We start from the raw sequence: 18467 nt of genomic DNA, 5'->3' as shown, positions 1-18467 counted from the left end.
CTAGATGAATACCAAAACAAAACCAGTGGTTTGAGAAGTAACTGGAGATTCAAATCAAGCAAACATTTTTAAAAGTTTAAATAAATAAATAAATTTGTGTATGTGTGTGTTTATTCATACACACACACAGAGACAGAAGTGAATAACAGTCAATTATAGTAGCACCATAATCTAAGCTGCCTCCGTAGTACTAATGAAAAGGATGCCGTAATTGTGGCTTAGGCATGTCATTCTTGTATAAAAGATTAAAGAAGCCTTGGTAGTTGCACCAACAGTGATGCTGATGACGATGATGATGACTGATAATGATGTTAATGAAAATAGGAGCAACTCTGCGGAGAGCACCTGCCGTGTACCAGGCACTGTACTATGTTCTCCTAGTGCATTATCAAAATTAATCGTCACAACCACCTTCAAAATATTTGTTCTAGCTAAATATATCCTATATCTATTGTTTAAGCTCTTCTTCACCACCACTGCACTCTAACCACCATCATTTCTTGCTTGAATCTCTGTAAAAACCTCCTATAGTCTCCCAGCTTCCACTTTTGTCCCTAGTGTCCTGTCAAAATGATCTTTTAAAAACATAAGTCATATCAAGTTACTGCACTATGTAAAAATCCTCAATTACTTCCCATTGCACTAAGAATAAAACTGAGCTCCTTACCATGGCAAACTAGATTCTACAAGATCTGGCACCTGCCTACCTCTCTGAACTCATTCACCATTTTCCTTGTTCACTTTGAACCAGTTGCTGTGGCCTTCTTATTGTTTCTCTCAAGCATGCCATGCTCACTCCCACCTCAGGGCCTTTATCTTTAGGGCTCTCTCTGCCTCAAATATTCTTCCTTCAAATCATCTGTTGGTTGGTTTTTGTTGTTATTTAGGTCTTTGTAACCAAAGATCAAAGTGTAACCATTTCAGAGGATTTCCTTGACTACTCTATCCAAGGGACCACATACACACACAGTTTCTCTCTCATCACTCCCCAATTACCACTTACTCTATTCTTCACACAATTACTGCTATCTAAAATTGTTATTTATGTATTTTTTGTCTGTTTTCCAAAAGAATGCAAGCTACGTAAGGACAAAGTGGGTTTTGTTCACCATTGTACTCATAGCACCTAGAATAGCTTCTGGCATATAGTGGGTGCTCAAATTCATTGATACCTCAACTGCATATACTATCATCCCCTGTACTAGTTGCCCATTGCTGCCGTAACAAAGTACCACAAACGTAGTGGGTCTTGAAACAATTAGATTTATTCTCTGACAGTTCTGAAGTAACAGAAGTCTTAATTTAGGGTTCTCAGGGCTGCGTTGCTTCTGGAGGCTTTAGGGGAGAACCCACTTCCTTGCCTTAAACAGCTTCTAGAGGCCACTTGGATTCCTTGGCTTGTGGCCCCTTCCTCACATCACTCTAACCTCTTGCTTCCATCGTCACTCACTCTGATTCTTCTGCCTCTCTCTTATAAAAGCCCTTGTGATTGCATTGGGCCCAGAAGAATAATCCAGAATAGCTTCCCCATCTCAAGATCCTTAACTTAATCACACCTACAAAGTCCTTTTTTTTTTTTTTTAACTATATAAGGTAACATATTCACAAGCTCCAGAGATTAGGACATGGGCATTTGGGGTGGGGAGATGATTCTGCCTACCACATCCCTATATTACAGATGAGAAATCTGAGCTCAGAGAGGTCAAGTAACTTCCCAAGGTCACAGAGTTAGTGGGTGCTAGAGCTGGATTCAAAACCAGATCAGTACATTTGCACAGCTGAATATCATAACCCTAGATCCCACTCACAGGCATGGTAGAAAAACGTAGAATTCCCTATGATTGCCTTCTTTTATATATTTGTTTCTTGAAAATTCACAATAACTTAAAGGTAAAAAAAAATGAGCCATTTAAATGTATGAGGGAGAAGAAAGCCACTTATAGAATGGTGGAGTAAGGACTTCTATATGTCTACTTTTCAATAAAAGCAAAAAGAACACTGGAAAAACTGTTAGAATCCATTTTTCATAACTCTGGAAATAACCAAAAGCTTGTAACTATCTAAGGAGCATTAATTCAAGAAAAATAGCTAAATCTCTTTAAGAACAATGAGTTTTGTGGCATTTTGATTTGCCCTATTTGCATTCCCCTCTTCCCAGCTTGGCAGTAGCCATGAAAACCAAAAGCCTCTCATTCACAGGAGCTGTGAAAGACAGCAGCCTAGCAAACTCTGGAGGGAACAGAATGGCATGTCATGGAGCTCCCCAAAAGTTCCATCTCCAGAGACTTGTCATTATTTGACCTGTCTGGCAGTTCCCTGTAAACCCCGACTCATGGGGCTTGCCTTTATTTGACCTGATTCAGAGCTCTGCCACTGTGAACAGCACCACCCGCCTGTGACTCAAAACAATCAGCAGCAATTCTTGAACACTGCAGCTGCTTGCCATGCTGATAACACCACTTAACAGTTGGAGCACATAAGGGGCAGACCAAAATACTTAAAAGAAGAAGGGAATGATATGGAATAGAGGGCTGCGCCAGTTTGAAACTGTTACGTACCCCAGGAATTACTATGTTCTTTAATGTAGTTTTGTGGAAGCAGACTTATTATGCGTGGGATCTTTTTTTTTTTTTTTTTTTTTTATATATTTTTTTTTAATCATCATTTTATTGAGATATATTCACATACCACGCAGTCATACAAAACAAATTGTACTTTCGATTGTTTACAGTACCATTACATAGTTGTACATTCATCACCTAAATCAATCCCTGACACCTTCATTAGCACACACACAAAAATAAGAATAATAATAATTAGAGTGAAAAAGAGCAATTGAAGTAAAAAAGAACACTGGGTACCTTTGTCTGTTTGTTTGCTTCCCCTACTTTTCTACACATCCATCCATAAACTAGACAAAGTGGAGTTTGGTCCTTATGGCATTCCCAATCCCACTGTCACCCCTCATAAGCTACATTTTTATACAACTGTCTTCGAGATTCATGGGTTCTGGGTTGTAGTTTAATAGTTTCAGGTATCCACCACCAGCTACCCCAATTCTTTAGAACCTAAAAAAGGTTGTCTAAAGTGTGCGTAAGAGTGCCCACCAGAGTGATCTCTCGGCTCGTTTTGGAATCTCTCTGCCACTGAAGCTTATTTCATTTCCTTTTATATCCCCCTTTTGGTCAAGAAGATGTTCTCCGTCCCACGATGCCGGGTCTACATTCCTCCCCGGGAGTCATATTCCACGTTGCCAGGGAGATTCACTTCCCTGGGTGTCTGATCGCGTGGGATCTTTTGATTAGATTGTTTCCATGGAGATGTGACCCATTCAACTGAAGGTGAGACCTTCTGATTAGATTATTTCCATGGAGGTGTGACCCCACCCATTCTGGGTGGGTCTTGATTAGCTTACTGGAGTCCTTAAGAGAGCTCAGGGGCCAACACAGACCCAGACACTTGGAGACGCTAAGCTAAGAGATGAAGCCCAGAGTTTACCCCAGAGAACCTCAGAAAGGACTCTGAGACGCTTAGAAAGAAACGCCCTGGGAGAACAAGAAAAGATGTACAGAGGCCAAGAGGGAGAAGATAAGAGAGACAGAAGCCCAGAGACATTTTGGAGAAAGCCAATTTGAAACCAGAACCCAGCAGCAAAGGAACAGCAGATGCCAGCCACATGCCTTCCCAGATGACAGAGGTGTTCCGGGCGCCATCAGCCTTTCTTCAGTGAAGGTGTCCTCTTGTTGATGCCTTGGTTTGGACACTTTTATGGCCTTAGAACCGAAAATTTTTAATCTAATAAATCCCTTTTAATTAGGTTGTTTCAATAGAGATGAGACCTAGCCCATTCAAGGTGGATCTTAATTCTTTACTGGAGTCCTTTATGAGAGGATAAAAGGCAGAGACATTTGGAGAGAATTTAGAGAGACAAATGCCCCAGAGATGCTAAGAGAGAACCCACAGCTGCTCAGAGTGAAAGCCACAGGAATAAGCAGCAGAAAGCAAAGAAAGCTGGCAGCTAAAGACCAGCAGATGCCAGCTATGTGCCTTGCTATCTGACAGAGGAACCCTGGATGCCAGCAGCCTTTCTTCAGAGAAGATATCCTCTTGTTGATGCCTTAGAATTGTAACTTATAACTTAACAAATCCGCATTGTTAAAAGCCAATCCATTTCCAGTATATTGCATTTTGGCAGCTTTAGCAAACCGAAACGCAGGGTGACCTTGGCCAACTTAATCTCTATTTGCCTCATTTTCATTACTTGAAAAATGGCAACAACAGTTCCTATCTCCTAGAATTATTTTTAGGATTGAACAAGTTAATACATGTTACAGCACTTATAACAATGCCTGGCCCACAGTGAGCACTCAATAAATGTTATTTTAATTATCAGAACAGTTTGAATCACTTTTCCCTATTTTACCTTATGAATAACAACACTGTAGTGTACTAGTCATCTATGTTCCTACTCACTCACAACCCTGTTCATATTATCTTCCTTCCGTTATATCTATCGGTTTAACAATTTACCCTCTGATAGTTGAGTGCCACTGCAAACATGAACATTTCACCACATGATTCTCCTTCCAAGTCACTGATCCCAACATGTTAAATATGGATGCCCCCAGGGTCAATGTCTGGAAATCCCACTTTTTAAACTTCTCTACACAGGTTCTCTGTTTCCTGTCACTATGTCATTTCCTTTTCTTCACTCTCTCCCAAGAAGCTCAGGATCTCTGTTTTGTTCACTCACGTTCCCCAAGCACCTAGAATCATGTCTGGCATATGGCAGGCACACAGGAAGTATTCAATGAATGGAAGGACTTACAACAGCACATCCTGGTGCTTTGAATCCTTAAATAACCACAGGAAGGGAAAACTATCAGAAATATAGATTTTTAACTCTAAAAAATAAATCCACTACTTGTTTCATTTTCATATAGTTATGTACAACCTCGAAGAATTCTAGATAAATTAAATTATAGAGAAAATGTGCAGAATTTCACTGGTTAAGTTACATATATTGTTATCTTTTAAATGTATACAAGCTTCCTCATAATCAAATATAATTTGTCCCTTTAGAGATCCTCAGCGGGTCTCTGAAACTCTTCACCATGGATGGTAGCTCACACTGCAATTTGATTACCAGCATCCAAGTTCTGCAAATTAGGTGTGAACACCCCAAGCATTAGTATTAACCTAATACTTTTGAAATATTAGTTTCAAGGACAATTAGGACGGAAGAAGATGGCAGAATAGAGAGGAGTGGAAGTTAATTAGTTCCTCTGGAGCAACTAATCAACAACCAGGAACAACTAGTAAATGATCTGGAATAATTGATGTGGGACAACTGTGACTGTCCACACATTGGGCACCAACCTGGATTGGGAGGAATGCCTGAGACTGCAGCACGGAATCTGTGACTAGGAACTGTGGACCTGAGCTGGGAGCCCCCTCCCCTGATGGCAGCCCAAACTGCAAAGCCTCTCTGTGATAGAGAGCAGCACTTTGAACAAGCAAATATACCTCAGTCTAGCTCCAACTGGGGTTTTAATTGGCAAACATGAACTGCTCAATACAAACTATAAATCCCCAACAAGCAGACAGAGGCTTTTAATGACGACTGACCTTGAAGAGCCAGGGGACTTCTCTGTCCCAGGATGGGGAGCCCAGAGGACCGGGTGCTATCTCTGGCTGATGGGTGAAAATGGGGGCCATGGATTGGCCCTGAAAGGGGGCTTTCTGTCCCTTTTTCTCTCTCTCAACCTGAGTGGCTCAGTGGAGAAAGTCTCAGCCATTTTCAGTTCGCAGTGTTCTGACCCAGACAAGGGTGGAGATAGCAGAGTCAGAGAGACAAAGAACCTATTTAAATGTAGATGAAAACTCTCTAGGGGGTGTATCTTCCCTAAGAGGAAGGAGGTGGTGCCCAGCTCTACTACCTGCCTTCCAGTCAGAACTAGACCCCAGAGCCTGGGGGAAAAGAGCCAAAACAGAAACTAAGGAAGCCACACCTCCTTACACCAGTCAGGAGCTACAGACTGACAGGCACCACCTGCTGGGCAGGTTAGGAAAAGCACAGTGGCTTGAGGTCTCACAGGGTGTGTCAATATTCTAAGACACACCCTCAGGGAAACCTGATACTGAACATTTCCGCCTTCTGGGACCTGAGCCCGTTCTGGTCTGGGAAAACCTGATTGGGATAACCAAGAAAACCAGATGCCTAGACAACAGAAAACTACAACCTACACTAAGAAAAACAAAGGTATGGCCCAGTCAAAGGAACAAATTTACACTTCAACTGAGATACAGGATTTAAACAACTAATGCTAAATCAATTCAAAAAATTTGGGAAAATATGGCAAAGGAGATGAAGGCCATAAAGAAAACACTGGGTGTACATAAGGTAGAAATTGAAAGTTCAAAAAAACAACTGGCAGAATCTATGCAAATGAAAGGCACAACACAAGAGATGAAAGACACAATGGAAACATACAACAGCAGATCTCAAGAGGCAGAAGAAAACACTCAGGAACTAGAGAACAAGACACCTGAAATCCTACACAAAAGAACAGATAGGGAAAATAATGGAAAAACATGAGCAACATCTCAGGGAATTGAATGACAACATGGAATTCATGAATGTAAGTGTCATGGGTGTCCCACGAGAAGAGAAGGGAAAAGGGGCAGAAACAATAATAGAGGAAATAATCAATGAAAATTTCCCATGTCTTATGAAGGACATAAAATTACAGATACAAGAAGCACAGCCTACTCCAAACAGAACAGATCTGAATAGGCCTATGCCAAGACACTTAATAATCAGATTATCAAACGTCAAAGACAAAGAGAGAATCCTGAAAGCAGCAAGAGAAAAACGATCCATCACATACAAAGGAAGCTTGAAAAGACTATGTGAGGATTTCTCAGCAGAAACCAGAAGGCAAGAAGGAAGTTGGGTGATATATTTAAGATACTGAAAGAGAAAAACCACCAACCAAGAATCCTATATCTGGCAAACCTGTCCTTCAAATATGAGGGAGAGTTTAAAATATTCTTTGACAAACAGACAATGACAGAGTTCGTGAACAAGATACCCGTTCTACAGGAAATACTAAGGGGAGCACTATAGACAGATAGGAAAAGACAGGAGTGAGAGGTTTGGAACACAATTTTGGGTGATGGTAGCACATCAATGTAAATACACTGAACAAAGATGACTGTGGGTATGGTTGAAAGAGGAAGGTTAGGAGCACGTGGGACACCAGAAGGAAAGGGGAAAGATAAAGACTGGGACTGTTTAACTCAGTGAAACCTACAGTGCTCAACAATTGTGATAAAATGTACAAATATGTTTTCTCATGAGGGAGAACACATGAATGTCAACCTTGCAAGGTGCTAAAAATAGGGAAGTATTGGGGGAAAATACAATCAATGCAAATTAGAGACTATAATTAACAAAAACATTGTATTATGCTTCCTTTAATGTAACAAAAGCAATATACCAAAGCTAAATGCATATAAGAGGGGGACATAACGGAGGGGTATGGGACTCTTGGCATTGGTAATGTTGTCTGACTCTTTATTCTGCTATAGTGTAATGCTATCTTTCCTTTTGTTGCTTCCTAGCTGTCATGTTTGGGTTTTTTTTTCCCCCTTTCTTTTTTTCTTTTTCTTTTGTCTCTCTACCTTCTTTGACTCTTCCTCCTGCTTTGTAGAAGAAATGGAGATGTCCTTATATAGATACTGGTGATGGTGGTGAATACATAAACATGTGACTATACAGGGAATCATTGATTGTTTACTTTGGATGGAATGTATAGTATGTGAACAAAACCGTCTTAAAAAAATGGGTTGAAGAAGAAAGCTGGAAGGCATTATATTGAGAGAAATATGTCAGACACATAAGGACAAATGTTGCAGGGTCTCACTGATATGAATTAATTATAATATGTAAACTCATAGACATGAAATATAAGTTACCAGGATATAGAACGAGGCTAAAGAATGGGGAGTGGTTGCTTATTATGAGTAGAATGTTCCACTAGGTTGAATCTAAATGTTTGGAAATGAACAGAGGTGACGGTAGCGTGCTGGGAGAATAACTGACAGTGCTGAATGGTGTGTGAATGTGGTAGAATGGGGAAGCTCAGAGTCACATATGTCACCAGGAGGAAAAGTTGGAGGTTAAAAGATGGGTATGTATAAAACAGTGAATCTTGTGGTGGACAATGTCCATGATTATAGAAATATTAGAAATCTCTTTCATGAACCAGAACAAATGTATGACACTATAACTACACGTTAATAATAGAGGGGCATATAGGGAAAAAACATATACCTATTGCAAACTATATACTACAGTTAGTATTTTAATGTTCTTTCATCAACAGTAACAAATGTACTATACCAATACTATGAATCAACAATGGAGGGGGGAGGTTAGGGGTATGGGAGGATTTGAGTTTTCTTTTTTTTGTCTTTATTTCTTTTTTAGAGTAATGAAAATGTTCTAAAATTTGAAAAAAAAAAAATTGTGGTGATGGATGCTGTGCCGGTTTGAATGTATTATGTCCCCCAGAAAAAGCCATATTCTTTGGTGCAATCTTGTGGGGCAGACAGAATAGTGGGGATTAAGTTGGAATGTTTGGATTAGGTTGTTTGCATGGAGATGTGCCCCACCCAGCTGTGGGAGGTGACTCTGGTGGGATACTCCCATGGAGGTGTGGCCCCACCCATTTGGGGTGGGCCTTGATCAGTGGAGCCATATAAATGAGCTGGCTCAAGGAGAGGAAACGCAGTGCAGCTGTGAGTGATGTTATTTGAAGAAGAGCAAGTTTGCTAGAGAGGAATGTCCTGGGAGAAGCCATTTTGAAACCAGAACTTTGGAGCAGACGCCAGCCATGTGCCTTCCCAGCTAACAGAGGTTTTCCGGATGCTATTTGCCATCCTCCAGTGAAGGTACCCGATTATTGATGTGTTACCTTGGACACTTTATGGCCTTAAGACTGTAACTGTATAGCCAAATAAACCCCCTTTTTATAAAAGCCAATCCATCTCTGGTGTTTTGCATTCCGCAGCATTAGCAAACTAGAACAGATGCACAGCTGTATGATGGTACCAGGGGGAACTGAACGTACCCTTTGGATCTTTGGATAATTGTGTGGTATGTGAACAGTCTCAATTAAAAAAAAAAAAAGAAAAAAGACTATTAAGCAATTAGAACCTTTTTTAAAGGTTCTCAGGAAAGCTCAAGACCCAAGCCATCACTTAGTCCACTTTTCATCTAAGAAAAGCTTTTTGCATGTTAACCATGAAATTATAGAGTTAATACTTCCTTCAATACGTTATAGGAAAATCTTATCACTGGTTATATAAGATCCCTTACAAAACATTCCCAGAATTTTTCTGGCTAATTTCTAGTTTGCACTATACCTGGTACTCTGTGCCTCTAAGCTAAAGGGGGAATTTAGGAAAGAAGTAGCCTATACACTGTAACATCCAAGAACTGCAGCTAAGCCTCCTGAAAGACTAGATCCAGAAAATGAAAAGCCATTAAGAGCTCAGGCAGTTACTGTCAGATCTGTCTCTTGGGAGAGCAACTGGGTCTCTTCTCTCTAAATGTCTACTTTGCACTTCTTTTTTTCTTTCTGTGGACTAGCTCTCACTACCTAGCACACATATGGTCAAACATGGCTGTTCTATTTCAAGAGAATAGTGAGAATCTCTACTACACTTTTTGAATAATCTCATTTCCCCTAAGGTGATACTGCAAGTTAAGATTCCTCTTCCCAGGCCTGATCATTTTTATCTTGGCACACAATTAAGTTGTAATTCAATAAGATCTTTTCAAATAGTCTCACATTACCAGGAATTCAGTCATTACATAAGCAATACCTAACTCATCTGGTAGAGGAAGAGAAAGGAGAAAGGAGAGGATAAGGGAAAGAGACTAGCCTGTGAACCTAACCATTTAATCATAGGAGTTCTGATCAACGGAGAATCAATCTGACTGCTAGGGTAACGAAGAAAATTCCAACAGTTAAGAGATGGAAGAAAAAAGTACATTTAGAATTCATGTCCTAAAATAATGCTTAAAGATGTATTAAATATACCTAAGAAGACAAAGAATTTATGAGTGAAGTCTCTGACCTCCTCATTCATTTGAGAGCTGTGAGGTTAAATGACTTTCCCCAAACCACAAAGCTAGTGTGGCTCAACTCCTGTTTCAGACCACCAGTCTCCTGGCTCCTCCACTGTGCTAGGAAATCTTTCATTCATGGAGCACTAGTACTTACAAAGATAGTGGCCTTACCGAGGGGCATAATGGAGAGGTATTTGCCCCGAAACTTGCTGGTGATTTTGATTTCCTGACGCAATGTCCAGCCATTTTTGGACTCAGCGTGGTGCGCAGCAGCAGGAGGATGATGACTCACCTTGAAGAAATGAGAGGTTCAAAGTAAAAAGGGAGAAAGGAGAAGGGAAAGATGCTGCCTATTAATTTCTGATAAACACCAAAAATTCACAATTAACATTTTTACAACTACAACAGTGGGTAAATACCAGGGCCTCCAGTGATCAAGTCCTGCAGGAAAAGAAAAAATGATAGGACAAAAGGGACTGGCATTTCAGCAAACGTAACACCCAGAGGGATAAACCAAAAAATCACCTCTTTCTTCTAAAAGGAAGTATGTGATAGTCTTAAGTCTCCTTTACCTGCTCACAGAGAGATCGATACCCATTCTCCTCTAATCGGTCCAGTTCAAAGGTCTCCCCAAGGAGTGGGTTGAACGGCTTGCTGGTACGGAAGACAGTAGTGGAGTAGGAAGACACGGTGAAAGCTGCAATGTAACAGAGTTGTTCTAGAGAGTTCTCACATCTTGCAGCTCGATCTAACAGCTCATGGTATTCCAGATCTTCAGTAAGGCGCTGAAGCATGGATAAGGGCTCATTAAAGTTCACCTGTCAGGAAAAGAAGATATAAAAACACTGTCCAAATGTCTATAGGAGGCAGTTTAATTTTTTTGCAAGTGGAAAAACACATACTGAGATGTCTAAATGATAAAACAAACAAATCACTGAGGAGAGGTCTTTGTTCAGCCAAGCAGCTCTAAGGTTTAACCTGCAAGTAACTCATTCTCCCTGGTCAACTGTTTGTGGCAGGTGAGTGGTAGAAATCACTGTTTTTATTTATTCACAAACAATAAGCTCTTTGAGATAGGAACCATGCCTTTTCTGTTCATCACTGGATACCTGAGATCCGCTGGTGCCTGGCCCACAGGACATTAGCATCAAATATATGTTGAGTGAATAAATGAAAGAAAAACATAGTTTAGTACAGGAATATCCAGAGAGGAAGTTACACCAATATTTAAAATTCCTGAAGGAGGAAAGAAAGGGTAGTAAACAAGTACAGGAGTGTCCTGACTAATGAAAAGACTGCATTTCAAAAGTTAGCTTCTACTCCTGGATTAGACAATTACTAAGTCTTGGTTCAGTTCTACATCATGCCATGATTCTGATTTCTTCTCTGAGGCTAGACATTTGTGTTTCTGGACCTGTGGTGCTCATGCTGGGGGCTAAGGGGAAAGTACTTCTACCTTTCAAGCTTTCAGATTTCGGGGGCTCAACTATTGAATGAAGCAAGTGTGTGTTTGTGTGTAGGCTTCTTCTGGGGGAGATGTTCATTCATTCATTCATTTCCATATATATATATTGAGCCCTTTGGTGTGCTGGGTCCTATGCTACCCTCTGGGTATAGAAAAAGGAACAAGTTATCCATGTTGCCCACTGCCCCAAAAAGAGTTAACTTCTAAATTGACTGTTTGGAATTAAAAATTATTTTAAAATTGTAAAAAATTGCTACACAAAGAGGCCAGGTTCCCAGGCTAGCTCATAATAGTTAGTTAATCAACAGAATAGCTGAACAGGTCTGAATATCACTAGTGTAAGTTCTGAGTTCAGAAAACAGAAGAAGGAAAAGTTTCCTTTCTATTTCATAGACCTGGCATTAAGCAACACTTCGGGAGAAAACAAAAAACAAAAAACTTTTCGTTGCTATGGTTCCACCTCTCTTTCTGCATTACTGTCTAATCCCTTCCTGCAATCTTTGAACTATATACTACCCTAAAATTTACTGTTTCCCCAATTATAAAATTAATAGCTTATAATTTTCACTGTAATAAACTTTGAAAACAAAGTATAAAGAAAACACTCACCTAAATACCATCACCCAAAGATAGCCATTACTATTTTCATGTTTGTTTCTAGCATTTACACATTTTTAAAAAAATTAAATAATTCACTAGAGTCTGCTTTTTCTCTGAAAAATATAACAGCCTTTTCTCTGTGAACATTTCCCAATGAACACAGAGCCACAGGACTAACATTAGAACACTCCTCCTTTAGGAAGTAGGATCTGCCCTGCCTCAATCAAAACAGGTGTCACACTCCTAAATCCGCATCTTCACTACACCAAGAAACACTGAGAAAAAATCAGTAGGGTAAAACAAACACATGTTGATGGGTGATAGACTGATAATACCCTAGGAGTACTTTTTAAAGAGGGTGGTTATTAACAAGCCAACAAACTAATCTCTAATTGGCAGAATTTCAGACAACATGAAATAACATTTCCATACATTTTAAGGAAAACTGGGGATGGGTGTGTGCTCCACTGGTGGCTGCTAGTCATATCAGCACTGCCTGGGGCTAGAATTAGCACATTCTTAAATTAGGACTGCCTTTCACATTCCTCTTACTCCCCCCACCCCCTACCCCCAACAAATGTTTCAGGAGTCTCAGTTTCTTTAAAAGCACCAAGCTTTTTTTGATGATCATTTTATCATTCAGAGGTCTAACAGGGAAGCAAAAGAATCTGAGTATTTAAAGTGGAAGGAAATAGGGATAAATAATTGGGCAGTCAAAAAAAGATAAAGATTAGCAACAGCAGGAAGCCATAACCTTTGGTAGACTGGAAGGACAAAAAGAAACAGTGACTGTATTTCTGCAGCCCAGCTGCTGGCAGCGTCTGGCAAAAGCTAGAACCTCAGGGGACCTGTCCAGTGGAAAATGGATCCACAGAAGAGCTGCAGACAGCTGCTGCCAGAGTGCAACCTGAGGGGAAAAGGAGGGGGAGAAATACCCTGGAGTTTCTTTCTTCCTCTCTGCTTGATTCTCCTGCCAGTGCCTCCCACTGTCAGAGCCCAGCCAGATGAGAAATATGGCCTGGAGGGATCAGCTTTCCTGACATAGCATAGAGCAGGGGAAGGGCTTGGACTGGATTTGCGGGCAAATGCGCACAAGACACACACATTCATAATGGCAATGCCAATAGGAACTAATGGTAAAGGAGGACAGAGAGATCACCCAGGCCCAGGAGCTATTTCTAAGGAGGAACAGTGTTTCCATGGCTGCGATGAACTGCCTTTCCAGCCTCATCTCCTACTACTTCCCTTGAGGCACCTAATCCCCCAGACAAGTGGGGCTTCTTTTCAGGCCCCAAATGAACCAATTACTTCACGCTTCTCGAGTGTTCTTATTCATGGCCTTTTCTTGCCTGGAGTGTCGACTTTATTCTAGCCAAAAAAGTTAGCTTCTAAATTGACTGGAAATAAAAATGACTTTAGAGTTTAAAAATCTGCTATAAAAAGAGGTTAGGTTCCCAAGTCAGCCCATAAACCTTATTTAATCAACAGTAGGATGAACAAACTTGAACTTCATAAGCCGAGTTCTGAGTCCGAAGAACAGAGAAAGGAAGAAAAAAGTTAGACTGTGTATTTCTATATAAACCTATTTGTTCTCCAAGATCCAGTTAATTAATTAATGTGACAGTCTCTGTCCTCAAGGAACGCAGTCTGTTTAGAGGCAATAAACACACACTGGTCCCTACATCCCAAGAGGGCAGGGAGAATATTTTCAGTATTTCTACATGTCGAGTACCTGGCTCTGGCAAGAACCTGCTATACGTTCTTCCCTTCTCTACAAGTAATAAAACTCCCAATTGTTAACTAGGCCATACTACCCAGGAGGGAAGTCTTCATTTCTAGCCTCTTCTCCAGCCTGCTGTGGCCACAAAACTAAGTTCTGGCCAGAGATTTGAGTGAAAGTGGTTTATGCATTTTCCAGAAGCACCCTTAAAAGGTAGGGCATGACCTTCTCTTTCCTTCTTCTTGATAAGTGGAATGAGAACCTGATGGCTTGAGGTGGAGCAGCAACCTTGGACTTAGGAATTGAGGCTAACAAATAAAAAGCAACCTGGTCCTGACACTGTGGAGTATGGTACTAGCCCTAGGCCACCTATCTCTGTACTTTATCATGAGAGTGAATTAAGACAGTATTTAAGTGATGGGTTGGCCAACTTTTTTTTGTAAAGGGCTAAACAGTAAATATTTAGGCTTTGAGGATCATATGTTCTCTGTCACAACTACTCAACGCTGACACTGTAGGGTAAAAGCAGCCACAGAAAATATGTAAATGAGCGAGCATGGCTGTAGAGCAGGCAGCTGGATTTGATCTAAGGGTCATAATTTGCTGACCCCTAATTTAAGCCAATATTTTTTTTGAACTGTTTCTTGAAATTGAACCTATACCTAACTGACACAGTGCATACCAACAGGCAGATGGTAGGCACTCAATAAAAAAAATGTTTATGGAATGAACGAACATGTGATATCACTGCCCAGAAATAAACAACAGAACTTGCTAGAGCATAGACATCTCACCCTGACAGGATGGAATGGTAAAGGTTTGCTGAAAAAGATGACATTGTAGTTGAATCCCCAAAGAAAAGATGTCAGCCATGGCAAGAAAAGTGGCAAAGATGGTGGGAAATGGATGAAAAGTCAAGGCAGAAAGCACAGTGTGTGCAAATGCCCGGAGGGAACAGACAACAAAATGCCTCTAATACCTGAAGGTAAATCCGGATGACTAGAGCAAAGGATGTGTGTGGGCAGAGCAATGCACCATGAGAAGTACCAAGCCCACTAAGGGATCTGAACTATCTTCCAAGCAAAGAGGATCCAGTAAAGGATTTTAAGTTGGACAGTGACATGACTACATTGGCAATTTTTAAAAGATCACTTTGGCAAGAGTGTGGATAGGTCGGAGGAAAGGGAGGCAGGAAGGTCAGTCCAAATGACATCTTCATAATGGAGAGGGTCCTCATCTTCCTGGTTGGGATGAACTGCTTTTGCTTCTGTGCTCCCCAGACACAGTTTGTATGAATAGAACTTCCCATCACAGTATAATAGAAAAACATATTTTCCACTTGTTTTCATGTCTGTCTTCTTTAAAATACATGTTTCATGAAAACAGGAACTATATCTTATTTATCTTTGCAGGCACCCAGCACATCTAGCACAGTAATTTGCTATAAATAACTGTTATTGAACAAAGGCATCTGATTCTAGGTGATCTAGGAACATACTACAGTCAATTAAAGCCACTAGTTTTAAGGGAAAGTTTAAGACTACAGGGTAACAAAGTCCCAGTCACAAATTGCTACACAAATGGATGGGGCCATCATGTCAGCCCCCTTCCCACTGAGGCCCAGGTGTGCAAGAATCTCACCGGCATGGGGATCTTAGAGAGTTCTTTTCCAATGCAGTTCTTCATGATGCTCCATAAATTGAGGCTATAGTTTGGCTTGTATGGTATTCTAGTCCTCTTTTCTTTCTTGGTCTCTTCCAGCTGATGCTTGTACTGAGAGCAAAAGTAAAGTCACTCCATCACTCACAAAGAACAGAAAACATGGTATTTATAACCCTTCCCTTCTCCCATGTTGTTGGTTTTCAGCTTCTCTTAGCTCTTTATAAGCAAATCTTGGGAATTACACACCAAGTCCCCTGGTAACTCTCATATACATAGAAAATATATATAAAAGCTACCTGTTCATCAAGGCTAATGTCACTGCTGGCTCCACTGATATTGCTGCCAGTACGTCTGCACAAATGGGAAATATAAGAGAAAAAGACCACAATTGGAGTTTTGGAACTACACATTTATTTACCAATCAGAATGCCAAGCACACTACAGAAACTTGTATTAATGGAAGAACAAATTTATATTCAGAACACAATATGTGTGAATTTAAACATCTCTGGAGAACTTGGTCATATAGAAAAGCTGACAGTTTCCACTTACCCAAGGAAAAGAGCCCAAATCTTAGTAAAAATTGGCAACTATGATATCACCACTACAATGTTTGTAACTTTTTAATGGCCAGGTACATTCATTTTCTTCAGAAGTCAAGGATAACTTACTTGTGGCCCAAATTTTCCGGCATGGTTATAATCTCAGGAGCATCAAAAAATTCATTCTCATCATCCTCATCACTCATGTCTCCTTTGCCAGAGCAGCACTGATCTATAAGGAGAAGAAAAATATATTGTTGATGTACCTTAACTATATTTACCATACACCCGGTAGAGCAGGATCTTTTAAATACAAACCACGAACATAGCAACAAATGGTAGAAAGCTGTGGAAAAGCCAGAAGAAATAAACTGCTCCAATTCCATTTCACAGAAGTCCATTGATCCTAGAGAATTTGGAATTCTATCAATTGCAGAATTCCTGGCTCCGAGCAGAACAGGCCTCTTACCTTTACCTGAACCTGTGCTGCCAGGTGTGTTGGCCGGCAGCACTGTGGCTCCTCGGAAGGCCCTCTCCAAATGATTATGCTGCTTAGCCAGCTGCTCCAGGGTCTCTTCCAATCGGATACGCTGGTCTCTTTCATACTGTAGTGATTTCTGCCACTTTTTACTATGGGTCTGGGCCAACATGAGGAAATCTCTGCAGGCCTGTATGGGGAAAGCAATGACATGTGTCACCTCATCTCAACTAGTCAGATTCCCCTCAGGCCTTTATAAACTCATTAAGTAACCTTATCCTGGGCTCATTAACTGACAAACTACAATGAAAGTTGTTTCCTGTTATTCAACAGTATCAGTGATAGCCAACTCTGTGCTGCTATCAAGGTCAAATTCAGAAAAAAGTGAACATGGTTGTCATAGTTTTTTTATATTTTCCTGGCCCTGAGGACCAAATAAATGCCAAGTGAGCAGCAAACCTAGACAAATATTTGTGGCAGCATGATAAGGGCAGGTATGCAAAAGAAGACATCTTCTATCTGAAAGGAAGCTGAAAAAAACCTAGGATAACAGGTTTCAAAAAATTCTTGACTAAAGTGAAGACACCTAAAGCTGAGGAATTCAGACACAGAACAGAGAATCTGTACTAAATTAGACCAAATATGAAGAAATTTATTTTGTTTTTATTTTGGTCACCAAGAAAAACAACTGACCTTAAAAGCTTACCTGAGGAATCAAAGAAGGGATCTAGAGAAAAAAAACACAAATCTGATCACACGAGTCCCTTCGATGGCTCCCCACTGGTATTAGGACCAAATCCCAACTTCTGGTTATAAACATGGAAGGCCCTTCACAATATAACCACTATCTGCCTTCCAGCCTGCTCTCCATGTGTACCTACCCCCTTGAACCCCACCTTGGAGATACACTGTCCTGCTCACCATTTCTTGGACACATACATTTCTTCCAGGCCTTCCCACCTTAACATATGCTAGTCACTATGCCCAGAATGTCCTCCCCTACCACATTTTTCTACTTAGCCAAGTCCTCTAAAATGTTACTTCTTCTGTGACACCTTCCCTCAGTCTTATAAACAGCCAGGCTCTTCTCTTCATTTCCATAGCACTTTGTACACACGTCTATTTTGCACCATCTAAGGCACCAAGGCAGTATTGTGACTGATTTTCTATTTCTCCAGATGGATTACGAGTAATTTGGAGACAGGTTTTATAGCTTATTCCTATACAGATATCCAGCTCCTAACTTAAGTTGCTTTGTAGACAAAGTAGCAGCCTGATAGTTTGTTTAACAAATAAATGAAGAAAAGATGCAATGTAAGCTTATATATCTATTCCCTGTTACAAAGAAACTTAAGTAGAATATTTTCTCCCATGGTCTCAACTACTGCCTAGAGGCTAATTACTACCAAATCAGTAATTCTAGCCCAAAGCTCACTGAGCTTCAGACCAGATTATCCAAGTGCCTATTCAATGACTTAAAGTAATCTCAAAGTCAACTGGTTCCACACTGAACTCACCTTAAGCTCTTGTCAATTCTGCTTCTCTCTTAATTGTTTCCCCATCTCAAGAACAGCTCTAGGACCCTCCTAGCTGCCAAAGCCAGAAACCTAAAAGGCATCCTTGACTCGTAGTTTTCCTTCACTCCCCACATCCAATGACCAAGTCCTGTTAATTCTTGTCTAATATTTCTGGAATCTGTTTACTACTTTCCCTCCTTCTTACTCAGAGACAATTCAGCTTATGCAACAAACATGGGTTCTGGAGTTACAATAGTTGGGACTCAAATCCTAGCTCTCTCTTACTATATAGCTGTGGAATTTGGGGCACGTTATTTAACCCCTCTCTGCCTCATCTTCATC

The 18467-nt window shown here is 40.5% G+C and overlaps 1 protein-coding gene across 1 annotated transcript in view; it reads right to left on the bottom strand.

Moving 5' to 3' along the window:
- The window catches only part of LOC119536221 (oxysterol binding protein), a 38685-nt gene that overhangs the window by 9638 nt on the left and 10580 nt on the right, over positions 1 to 18467 (bottom strand). Inside the window, exons 4-9 of the mRNA XM_037838926.1 lie at positions 16600 to 16798; positions 16260 to 16362; positions 15885 to 15939; positions 15568 to 15699; positions 10714 to 10959; positions 10313 to 10433 (exon numbers count right to left, since the gene is read on the bottom strand). Coding sequence (XP_037694854.1) covers positions 10313 to 10433; positions 10714 to 10959; positions 15568 to 15699; positions 15885 to 15939; positions 16260 to 16362; positions 16600 to 16798 — 856 coding nt within the window. The remainder of the gene's footprint in view (positions 1 to 10312; positions 10434 to 10713; positions 10960 to 15567; positions 15700 to 15884; positions 15940 to 16259; positions 16363 to 16599; positions 16799 to 18467) is intronic.

Source organism: Choloepus didactylus, chromosome 6, assembly GCF_015220235.1.
Source record: "Choloepus didactylus isolate mChoDid1 chromosome 6, mChoDid1.pri, whole genome shotgun sequence".
Lineage (NCBI taxonomy): Eukaryota > Metazoa > Chordata > Mammalia > Pilosa > Megalonychidae > Choloepus > Choloepus didactylus.
This window is presented reverse-complemented; position numbering and strand designations above follow the sequence as displayed.